This window comes from Balaenoptera musculus, chromosome 7, assembly GCF_009873245.2.
Source record: "Balaenoptera musculus isolate JJ_BM4_2016_0621 chromosome 7, mBalMus1.pri.v3, whole genome shotgun sequence".
Taxonomy (NCBI): Eukaryota; Metazoa; Chordata; class Mammalia; order Artiodactyla; family Balaenopteridae; genus Balaenoptera; species Balaenoptera musculus.
The window spans coordinates 17477542-17489914 of record NC_045791.1 but is presented as its reverse complement, the minus strand read 5'-3'; the positions used below and the strand labels follow the sequence as shown (position 1 = coordinate 17489914).

The following is a 12373-nucleotide window of genomic DNA, read 5'->3' as shown; positions in this document are numbered from 1 at the left end:
GTTGTAATGAGGATGAAATTAATTAATATATGAAGTCCAAGTTAGCACTTAGTAACCAACAGTGCCTACTAATTATTTTCTTATAATATTTAAGAAACACTTTCTTAAAAGTCATACCCTGTGTGCCTTTTCTAGCATGAGAAGCTGATACATGAATTGGAAGAGGAGAGACACTTACGTCTTCAGAGTGAGAAGCGCTTGCAGGAGGTGACACTGGAGTCTGAGCGGAACAGAATTCAGATGCGTGGCCTGCAGCAGCAGTTCTCCAGGTATTGTTCTGTGCGGAGCATCTTGTTTCAGGAGGTGCATCTCTCCCTGCGCCAATTACACCTTTGCTTGAGTTTCCATTGTGTAAGCTTGTGTTGCATTTGAGGAGCTAATGACCAGCAATTTAGACCTTCTCTTGTAGCCAAATCGTCCGATTGCATTTGGACCAATTTTCTGGAACTTTCCACTTGCACCTCAGTCTTGGCTTTATTGAAGCTGGTTGTCTTTTCTTCCCCAATGGCTTTCCAAAGTATCTTTCAGTAAGATGTGGTGGTTGTGTGGCCTATAGGCATGATCTGTGAAAGGCCAGCCAGGAGAATGCAATTTTACTGGTCCTCATAATCCTATTTTCAGGTAGAAAGAGTGTGAATCATCCAGTAAGCTCTTACTCCTTATTTAGAGTAAATATTTAGAATCTGTAAAAAAAAAAAAAAAATCAAAATCAATGAGTTTCTTTCCTTTAAAAAGATATAACTTGAATTTGAAAGGATTCTGGAAAAGTAGCTCTTCTTTGATTTAATTCCAGCACAGTAAGAATCTTTCAGCTTTCAATTACAGTTAATAGGGGGCCAAGGACTTCCCTGGTGGCACAGGGGTTAAGAATCTGCCTGCCAATGTAGGGACACAGGTTCAGTCCCTGGTCCAGGAAGATCCCACATGCTGTGGAGCAGCTGAGCCCGTGCACCACAACTACTGAGCCTGCGCTCTAGAGCCCGCGAGCCACAACTACTGAAGCCCACGTGCCACAACTACTGAAGCCCGTGCACCTAGAGCCCGCTCCACAACAAGAGAAGCCACCACAATGAGAAGCCCGCACACCAAAATGAGGAGTAACCCCTGCTCGCCACAACTAGAGAAAGCCCACGCGCTGCAACGAAGATCCAACGCAGCCAAAAAATAATTAATTAATTAATTTTAAAAAATATATATATATGGGGCCAGGTAAAAACTTCAACCTATTGTTTAAAATCTCTTCATTTTCATGGAAAAAACACAGACTTGTGCATTTACAGTCCTGGGACCAGATACGGGCACCCTATGAGGAACAGTTTGCTTTTATTTTCATGTTTCACGTCACCATTTGCAAAACCAGGAAAATAATTTTTGATTCTTTTCTCCCTCATGAGGTTATCCCAGGCAGAATCCAGTTTGAGAAGTTGCCCTAAAATTTTCTTCAGCAAACTGGGTGGGTCTTATCTTTCATTTACCACTGGGATTTGGATATGATTGGTGATGGATAATTGTGCTTCCTCATTATGAGGCTTGTATATTGACAGCTTAATTTTGAGGTGTGTTGCAGGGAGAGAGCAAAGTTGAGCCTTTGGATGATTTATCTCATGGAGGCTTATACCACGAATGTTTGGAATTTTGGTTTAAAGGCATCTTGGAAGAACAGGGTAGGAAGGGTGGATGACTCCTCGGTTTCAGAGTCATAATGGAACACCCTGTTCAGCTCTTGGAGCCCATGATAATACAGGTGCTGTAGAAATGCACCGATCAATACTTTAAGAAATGCATGTCCCACCCCTCACAGGCTATTACTTATGCAAACTTGTGCTCAATTTTTCATTCTGTTCGATGGCAAATCTCACTTTATGTCTCCAAACGTGAAATAATAGCCCCTCCCCACCCTCCGAAGCAACTTTAAAACAAGTACCATTTGGTAATACTTGCCATTTTAATGATACAAGAAAGGAAGGTGCAGATCTTGCTACCCTTGTACTGTCTAATTGAGATGTCCCTGTACTCAAGCTATTGATTTACAGGGCGTGAGGCACCCGGCACAGTAAATTACTTTTGTACGATGCCAGGTCATCTGCTGTAAATCAGATGACAACCCCATACAGATTTGAGTTGCGCAAGAGCTGAGGCTACATTCTAGGTTTAAAGAGAAGATAATTATTTGTAAAACAAATAGTGGGTGGTTTTACGTACTGCCTTTGTGAAGATTTTTTGCCCCAGCATAATCAGTTTTCTTAGTAAGCTTCATTGACATTGAAAGTTCAAGTCCAGTTATAGCCAGACAACTAATGTAAATCAGCAAAAGATGGGGGGGAGAAAGCCTATGTAACAGAGAAGATAATTACACGATAATTTAAGTAGACCCACTAAACTATTGCTGATGGCCTTTTACATTTTAAACTTTGGTTTGTAAGATGTTTCTAGTTAGGCTTATTCAAACAATCCTGTTACTATAATCTAAGTCTTTGTAAAATTCTCAGTATTACAGAGCTTGTCTATAGCATGTCACCCTTGGACATGGTCAGTATCTGAATGCTCATGTAAATAAGTTCTATAATCCAAATAATTGTATTAAATTTAAAACTTTTGTAGTCATGATTTTCTCCTTCTTTTCCTGGGTTGACAAGTTCCTTTTGTACATGATGATATCTGAGATGTGATGTAGGCATACTTTGAGTATTGTTCATGGGATGAGTTTACTTTTTAGAATAATGTAATAGCCTACCTTTTCAAAGGGTACGAAGTGACTTACAAGAAAAGGTAGTTTTACGGTAAGACTGTTAATTAAAATAAAAATGGAAAATAAAGACCATGAAAGGGGAATGTGGCGAGTAATCATACTTACACAGCCCAGCATGCTTTCGGAGAGTGAGCATTTAATTTAGCTCTAAGATTCATGGCAGACAAGATTAAAAGGAAAACACAAGAGGATATGTAATTCTTATCTCGTAGACAAAGGCTACTACTCCCTAAAGAGAGAAACATTATCTTTGGCAATAAACTCATAGTAGAATGCATCTTATAGGCCCCTCCAGAGATGGCATTAAAGGATATAATAGACAGTGGTCCACGATAGTGCAAATTAGGATTAATTCGTAAAAGTATTACTGCTTCTGCTATGTCACTTATGTCTATGAAGTTAAGTAATTTCACACTATATGGTTTAGGAATTCTGGGTCTACGCCTAAGTGAAAACAAGTAAAGTAGGAAGAACTCCAGTGCTAAAGGTTCTCAGGTTAAGCACTATACTTCAAGTTCATGGGGACATGTAAATATACATGTGTTGTATTTTTCCAATACCTCTTTTATGAACCTAGAGCACAGAGGCATGAGATGCTGAGGCCTGGGCTGAGTTGGGTAAGGTATTTTTCTGGTATGTTTGATAGTACCGTAGCCATGGGAGCATCTAAACAGTAGTCAAGGAGATTCTGAGTCTCAGATTCAGGGCTGATGCGAGGCATTGAAGGGGAAAATGAATAATGAAGTTAGAAGCTGGGACAATTAGGTATATGTGTGAAGTAGAATTCAGGTGTCAGAATGAGCGATTCAGAATTACTTTGAGGCTTGATTTTATGCAATTTCAGTTAGGTGATGGGCTTGGTGGCTTAAACGCACCAGGCAAAGCTGAGCATTTGTGATTACCTGTGGTAATGAGTAATGGGATCACTTAGGTGATAAAAATCTATAAAAGTGTTTAAATGAGTAGTTCTCTTTTATGTCATCACCAAACCTTCATCCATAAGCCCTTCCTCCCTCCTGACCTCTGATTAGGATATAATGATCAGCAGTGGTCCAGAATTTGGGCACTTAAAAAAAATGTGACTAGAGGTTACATAATTAGCTCTAAGCTCATAAATCAGAAATTGCCTTCACTGAGGGTGATTCAGGCAGCCATAACAAACTTAATTTAGACCATTTACCTTCTTTAATGTAAATACAGAGAAGAAAAAGGATACTTTCAAATTAAGGCTTCCCCATAGATGAAGGCATGAATCAAGATAGATGCAGTAAGGTGGTACTTAAAGGCAGGTGCTGGTATCATTCAGGCTGCCCCTTCCTTCTCTTGTTATTTAGTGATATAAATCAAAGATGCTTTCCAGATGTCATAAGGATTGTTTAACCCATTGTGTAGTATACATATATGGGCATATTTTATGTGGGATTCGCTTGGTGATCCCCCCCTATAATTCCATAACTGTCTCTATCCTCCCTTTAACCATTTTGAACTGTGATTGTCGAGCCAGCCAAGGTCAATGGGGCGAACTGAGGAGGCTATCTATGTATGTAAAGATAATTAGTGTTTGAACCCCCAGCTTCATTACTCCACCTTGAGTGAATGAAATGTTTGTGCATCAGTTAGATTCCAGGGACAATGTCTCCAACCAGGTGGGGTGTATTGAGGTGGAGTAATAATGATTTCTAAAAAACAGACTTCTGAAGAAATAAGCGACTCTACAGAGTTGATTTCATGCAAACCATGCATGATTTGCACAAGTATTTGAGTTGGTCCCTTTGGAAACAATCTAATCAATGTGTAGGCTATTACTGAAAGCTGCTGTTCATATAGGACAATCAACTGCTTTTATTGTGTGCACAATAAGATAGAACATAATATGTATCCTCAAAAAATGTAGACTCCGGATGGAGAAGCCATATGTACATATATGAACCAAACAACACATTTATAGTTTAGCTATAAATGAAGGGAAATTTTGTCTAAATTCTGGACAGCCAGACTTCATAGCTGTTAGTAGTGTTATCGTGCAAAGGCATGAATCAAATCAGATGAAATTAATGATTGGGTAGTGATACTAGCAATAATAACACACGTGTTTATCATGTGGCAGCTCTATGCTGCAGTCTATTTGAAGCTTTGAATTAGAATCAACCTGGTACTCTCACCATCGAGCAGACATGTTTTGTAAAAGATATGCAGTTAGCAAACCACATCACACCCAAAGCATCAGGAATCAATCATTGTTTCCCTGCAGCCTTGAAAAGTTCCAGGCATGTATGTGTGCGTGTGTGCGTGTGTGTGTGTGTGTGTGTGTGTTTACACAATGCAGTGTAAATTTCAGTAAAGGGAACAATTAAGCTTTGTCACTCATATTTGACTAAGATAGTTAAAAATCACCCAAATGGAGTCCAAGCTTGCACTCTCTACCTCCAGAATTTCTCTGCACCTGTTTTGACCTTCTCTCCCTGCACTGTTATCTGCTGCCTTGAAGCTATTTCTTTGCTTACGGTAAGGGGATTTCTCCTCTCCCAGTTGATTGCTATGCTTCAGTGCAGTCTGCTGCTTGCTGAACTTCAAGGAGATGTACATGGAGCTGGTTTTACCGCCTAACCCGTTCACTGGTTGCCGTTCCCGTTATCAGCTCTCAGAGACGTTGTAGAATCCTAGGGTTCATTTTCCACTGCCCATTTGGAAGCTGTAGGCACCTGGCATAGAAGTGTGTGTTGAAGAAGGTAGTATGCCCTTCAGCGTTCTGCCCACGTATTCCCTTCTACCTCCGTATCTGTCTGGTACATTAAAAGAACATTTTCTCTACATTTTTAGAAGGAGTGAAATGTAACAAGATGAGGACAGCCGTCAGTTGACCTTTGGGAAGTCAACAGCACAGCCTCTCCTGCCCCTCTTCTACACTTGTTCCTGTCCCAGAATCTTCATCAGCTTTCACCTGTCACAGAGGCTGGCTCTCCTCAGTGCCTTGTTCCTCCTGATGAATGTAGAGGGCAATTTTCTATTGATTTGGAGTTGCTATTTCCACACGATCAGCAATATTTCTTGCTGTTATAAAAATGGAGGCCTCTCATTTGCTCCTCTGGGTGAATTTACCAGAAGTTTAAAATGGCAAAGCAACACTGTTCAAATTATAACTTTTCTTCAAATGGCAACAGACGGAAGAAAGGCGTTTACATGGCATCTTCTTTAAATGCTTGGTTAACGTAATATGGATCACACTTTGATGTCAGAAATGTGTATCTTAGTATCTGGCATATAAGTTCTCACTTGAGCAAAGCAGAGAGGGGCTAAAATCAATTCTATAGAGAATGGAAAGAAAGGAGGCCTTTTTCAGCAGTTACTAACTTAATATGAAACATTCCTTGATTCCCTTGTAGTTCTGCTTCTGTGTAAGACATGATGACCTTGTCACAAGTTTTTAAACTTCTTAATGGAGCTATATATTGTTGAGTGGACAACATGAAATTTACATCACCTGTTATTCAAGCCTGGTAGAGAAAACAATAGTAACATAAAATGTAGTTCCAATTTCATTTGAAAGAGCACTATCCTATTGAATGGGTTTTCTAGGACCTGGTTCTAGCCCCACGTCTAACTAGCTTAATAACGGTGGTTAAGTAATTTGACCTTTCTGGATCTCATTTCGCTCATTTGTAAAATGAGGAAGTTGAATTGCACTGTAGTTTTATAATGCTTTTTAGGCTTTTGAAAAGGCCATGTTTTAGAACTGAAAGGCATTTCTTGAGTGAAGTTATAATTACACTGTTATAACCAGGGCTTCTTGAAGTTCTAACAACCAGGTTTCATGTTAAGAACTTGGAGTGGATTGTCTTATTCTCCATGTTTTGATGACAGAGATGATCTGTGGGACTGGGCTTTCACCATGTCTATTTTGGTTACTTGACTCTGGAGAAGTTGAGATGAGAAAACTGCCATGCCCAGATGAAATATTTCTGTTGAGGACAGTCAAATTGAATACTGAGAAACCTGGCTGGCAAAAGGAAGCGAAGATCCTCTGCTGTGAACATAACCGTTATTGCTCTTGGCTCTGATGTTGTCTGCTTTAGGATTTATTTGAAACAGTTTTGGGAAAAGCCTGAACAGAGAGAACTTTATGACAACCAGAATTGTTTTCACTTCTAAACAATTTCTCTGAAGACATAGTCCTCAGTAAAAATACCAGTGATTTAGTCTCTCCTCCAAATGTCTTTTTCGATTACCTATTATAACTCTTAATGTATTACTATCCCTACCCAACACAGTTTTTCTTTTAAGAAAATAGATGCAGGATATGGGAGAACACGTTTCATTTTAAAATTGGAAACTAAGTTCATTCCTGCTCTAAATAATAAATGTTTTTTGGTCAGGTTTACAGAAAATCCATCTTTTAAGTGTATAGTTTGACCAGTTTTGACAAGCATATGCCGTCATGCAACCACCACCGCAATCAGTACAGAATATTTTCATGCCCCTGAAAAGTTCCCTCATTTCCCTATGGTGTGTTCCCTCTCCACACCCTAAGACCCTGGCAATGGCTGATCTGATTTGTCTCCCTGTAGTTTTGCCTTTTCCAGAGATTCTTCTCATTGAAGTTATAAAGCATTTAATTTTTTTGTGTATCTGGCTTCTTTCACTGAGCAAGTCTTTTGAAATGCAGCCTTGTTGCTGCATATATCAGTACTTCATTCCCTTTCATTGCTTAGTCATAATCCATCGTATAGAAGTACCACCACTTGTTTATTCATTCACCCGATGATGGATTTCTTCCAGTTTTTGGTGATTATAAGGTTGTTACAAACATACAACTTTCCTTCCCGGATCTCAGTATGTTTCCATCTCTCTTAGGAATGGGATTACTGTGTCATATAGTAAGCCTATGTTTAACTTTACAGGAAACTGCCAAACTGTTTTGCAAAGTAGCCATGCCATTTTGCATTCCCACTCTAAATATTTAGGGGTTCTCATTGTTCCATACTGATGAATCCTTCTTGAATGTTGTTTTCTTTTTTTAACATCTTTATTGGAGTATAATTGCTTTACAATGGTGTGTTAGTTGCTGCTGTATAACAAAGTGAATCAGCTGTACGTATACACGTATCCCCATATCCCCTCCCCCTTGCGTCTCCGTCCCACCCTCCCTATCCATTCCCTCTAGGTGGTCACAGAGCACCGAGCTGATCTCCCTGTGCTATGCGCCTGCTTCCCACCAGCTATCTGTTTTACGTTTGGTAGTGTATATATGTCCATGCCACTCCCTCACTTTGTCCCAGCTTACCCTTCCCCCTCCACGTGTGCTCAAGTCCATTTTCTACGTATGCGTCTTTATTGCTGCCCTGCCCCTAGGTTCATCAGAACCTTTTTTTTTTAGATTCCATATATATGTGTTAGCATACGGTATTTGTTTTTCTCTTTCTGACTTACTTCACTCTGTATGACAGACTCTAGGTCCTTCCACCTCACTACAGATAACTCAGTTTCGTTTCTTTTTATGGCTGAGTAATATTCCAATGTATATATGTGCCACGTCTTCTTTAACCATTCATCTGTCGATGGACACTTAGGTTGCTTCCATGTCCTGACTATTGTAAATAGAGCTGCCATGAACATTGTGGTACATGACTCTTTTTGAATTATGGTTTTCTCAGGGTCTATGCCCAGTAGTGGGATTGCTGGGTCGTATGGTAGTTCTATTTTTAGTTTTTTAAGGAACCTCCATACTGTTCTCCATGGTGGCTGTATCGATTTACATTCCCACCAACAGTGCAGGAGGGTTCCCTTTTCTCCACACCCACTCCAGCATTTATTGTTTGTAGATTTTTTGATGATGGCCATTCTGACTGGTGTGAGATGATATCTCATTGTAGTTTTGATCTGCATTTCTCTAATGGTTAGTGATGTTGAGCATCCTTTCATGTGTTTGTTGGCAGTCTGTATATCTTCTTTGGAGAAATGTCTATTTAGGTCTTCTGCCCACTTTTGGATTGGGTTGTTTGTGTTTTTGATATTGAGCTGCATGAGCTGCTTGTATATTTTGGAGATTAATCCTTTGTCAGTTGCTTTGTTTGCAAATATTTTCTCCCATTCTGAGGGTTGTCTTTTCATCTTGTTTATGGATCCCTTTGCTGTGCAAAAGCTTTTAAGTTTCCTTAGGTCCCATTTGTTTATTTTTGTTTTTATGCATTTCTCTAGGAGGTGGGTCAAAAAGGATCTTGCTGTGATTTATGTCATAGACTGTTCTGCCTATGTTTTCCTCTGAGAGTTTTATAGTGTCTAGCCTTACATTTAGATCTTTAATCCATTTTGAGTTTATTTTTGTGTATGGTGTTAGGGAGTGTTCTAATTTCATACTTTTACACATACCTGTCCAGTTTTCCCAGCACCACTTATTGAAGAGGCTGTCTTTTCTCCACTGTATATGCTTGCCTCCTTTATCAAAGATAAGGTGACCATATGTGCGTGGGTTTATCTCTGGGCTTTCTATCCTGTTTCATTGATCTGTATTTCTGTTTCTGTGCCAGTACCATACTGTCTTGATCACTGTAGCTTTGTAATATAGTCTGAAGTCAAGGAGCCCGTTTCCTCCAGCTCCATTTTTCTTTCTCAAGATTGCTTTGGCTATTCTGGGTCTTTTGTATTTCCATACAAATTGTGAAATTTTTTGTTCTAGTTATGTGAAAAATGCCATTGGTAGTTTGATAGGGATTGTATTGAATCTGTAGATTGCTTTGGGTAGTATAGTCATTTTCACAATGTTGATTCTTCCAATCCAGGAACATGGTATATCTCTCCATCTGTTTGTATCATCTTTAATTTCTTTCATGAGTGTCTTATAGTCTTCTGCATACAGGACTTTTGTCTCCTTAGGTCGGTTTATTCCATGGTATTTTATTCTTTTTGTTGCAGTGGTAAAGGGGAGTCTTTCCTTAATTTCTCTTTCAGATTTGTCATCATTAGTGTATTGGAATGCAAGAGATTTCTGTGCATTCATTTTGTATCCTGCTACTCTACCAAATTCATTGATTAGCTCTAGTAGTTTTCTGGTAGTATCTTTAGGATTCTCTATGTATAGTATCATGTCATCTGAAAACAGTGACAGTTTTACTTCTCCTTTTCCAATTTGGATTCCTTTTATTTCTTTTTCTTCTCGGATTGCTGTGGCTAAAACTTCCAAAACTATGTTGAATAATAGTGGTGAGAGTGGGCAGACTCGTCTCGTTCCTGATCTTAGTGGAAATGGTTTCAATTTTTCACCACTGAGAACGATGTTGGCTGTGGGTTTGTCATGTATGGCCTTTATTATGTTGAGGTAAGTTCCCTCTATGCCCACTTTCTGGAGGGTTTTTATCATAAATGGGTGTTGAATTTTGTCAAAAGCTTTTTCTGCATCTACTGAGATGATCATATGGTTTTTTCCTTCAATTTGTTAATATGGTGTATCACATTGATTGATTTGCGTATATTGAAGAATCCTTGCATTCCTGGGATAAACCCCACTTAATCATGGTGTATGATCCTTTTACTGTGCTGTTGGATTCTGTTTGCTAGTATATTGTTGAGGATTTTTGCATCTATGTTCATCAGTGATATTGGCCAGTAGTTTTCTCTTTTTGTGACATCTTTGTCTGGTTTTGGTATCAGGGTGATGGTGGCCTCATAGAATGTGTTTGGGAGAGTTCCTCCATCTGAAACTTTTTGGAAGAGTTTGAGAAGGATAGGTGTTAGCTCGTCTCTAAATGTTTGATAGAATTTGCCTGTTAAGCCATCTGGTCCTGGGCTTTTGTTTGGTGGAAGATTTTTAATCACAGTCTCAATTTCAGTGCTTGAGATTGGTCTGTTTATATTTTCTCTTTCTGGCTGGTTCAGTCTCAGAAGGTTGTGTTTTTCTAAGAATTTGTCCATTTCTTCAAGGTTGTCCATTTTATTGGTATATAGTTACTTGTAGTAATCTCTCATGACCCTTTGTATTTCTGCAGTGTCCGTTGTTACTTCTCCTTTTTCATTTCTATTTCTATTGATTTGAGTCTTCTCCCTTTTTTTTCTTGATGAGTCTGACTAATAGTTTACCAGTTTTGTTTAGCTTGTCAAAGAACCAGCTTCTAGTTTTATTGATCTTTGCTATCATTTCCTTCATTTCTTTTTCATTTAGTTCTGATCTGATCTTTATGATTTCTTTCCTACTGCTAACTTTGGGGGTTTTTTGCTGCTTCTTTCTCTAATTGCTTTAGGTGTAAGGTTAGGTTGTTTATTTGAAATGTTTCTTGTTTCTTGAGATGGGATTGTTTTGCTATAAACTTCCCTCTTAGAACTGCTTTTGCTGCATCCCATGGTAGGTTTCGGGTCGTCGTGTTTTCACTGTCATTTGTTTCTAGGTATTTTTTGATTTCCTCTTTGATTTCTTCAGTGATCTCTTGGTTATTTAGTAGTGTATTGTTTAGTCTCCATGTGTTTGTATTTTTTGCAGGGTTTTTCCTGTAATTGATATCTAGTCTCATAGCATTGTGGTCAGAAATGATACTTGATATGATTTCAATTTTCTTAAATTTACCAAGGCTTCATTTGTGACCCAAGATATGATCTGTCCTGGAGAATGTTCCATGAGCACTTGAGAAGAAAGTGTATTCTGTTGTTTTTGGATGGAATGTCCTATAAATATCAGTTAAGTCCATCTTGTTTAGTGTATCATTTAAAGCTTGTGTTTCCTTATTTATTTTCATGTTGGATGGTCTGTCCATTGGTGAAAGTGGGGTGTTAAAGTCCCCTACTATGATTGTGTTACTGTCGATATCCCCTTTTATGGCTGTTAGCATTTGCCTTTTGTGTTGAGGTGCTCCTATGTTGGGTGCATAAATATTTACAATTGTTATATCTTCTTCTTGGATTGATCCCTTGATCATTATATAGTGTCCTTCTTTGTCTCTTGTAACATTCTTTATTTTAAAGTCTATTTTGTCTGATATGAGAATTGCTACTCCAGCTTTCTTTTGATTTCTATTTGCATGGAATATCTTTTTCCCTCCCCTCATTTTCAGTCTGTATGTGCCCCTAGGTCTGAAGTGGGTCTCTTGTAGACAGCATATATACAGGTCTTGTTTTTGTATCCATACAGCCAGTCTGTGTCTTTTGGTTGGAGCATTTAATCCATTTACATTTATGGTAATTATTGATATGTATGTTCCTGTTACCATTTTCTTAATTGTTTTGGGTTTATTATTGTAGGTCTTTTCCTTTTCTTGTGTTTCCTGCCTAGAGAAGTTCCTTTAGCATTCGTTGTAAAGCTGGTTTGGTGGTGCTGAATTCTCTTAGCTTTTGCTTGTCTGTAAAGGTTTTAATTTCTCCATCGAATCTGAATGAGATCCTTGCTGGGTAGAGTAATCTTGGTTGTAGGTTTTTCCCTTTCATCACTTTAAATATGTCCTCCCACACCCTTCTGGCTTGAAGAGTTTCCACTGAGAAACCAACTGTTAACCTTTTGGGGATTCCCTTGTAGGTTATTTGTTGTTTTTCCCTTGCTTCTTTTAATATTTTTTGTTTGCATTTAATTTTTGATAGTTTGAGTAGTATGTGTCTTGGCGTGTTTCTCCTTGGATTTATCCTGTGTGGGACTCTCTGTGCTTCCTG

At 38.7% G+C, this 12373-nt stretch overlaps 1 protein-coding gene across 1 annotated transcript in view; it reads left to right on the top strand.

Annotated features, from left to right (window-relative positions):
* Window positions 1–12373, top strand: part of NCKAP5 (NCK associated protein 5) — a 953343-nt gene that overhangs the window by 477295 nt on the left and 463675 nt on the right. The window contains exon 5 of the mRNA XM_036858046.1: window positions 136–269. Within this exon, the coding sequence (XP_036713941.1) occupies window positions 136–269 (134 nt within the window). The remainder of the gene's footprint in view (window positions 1–135; window positions 270–12373) is intronic.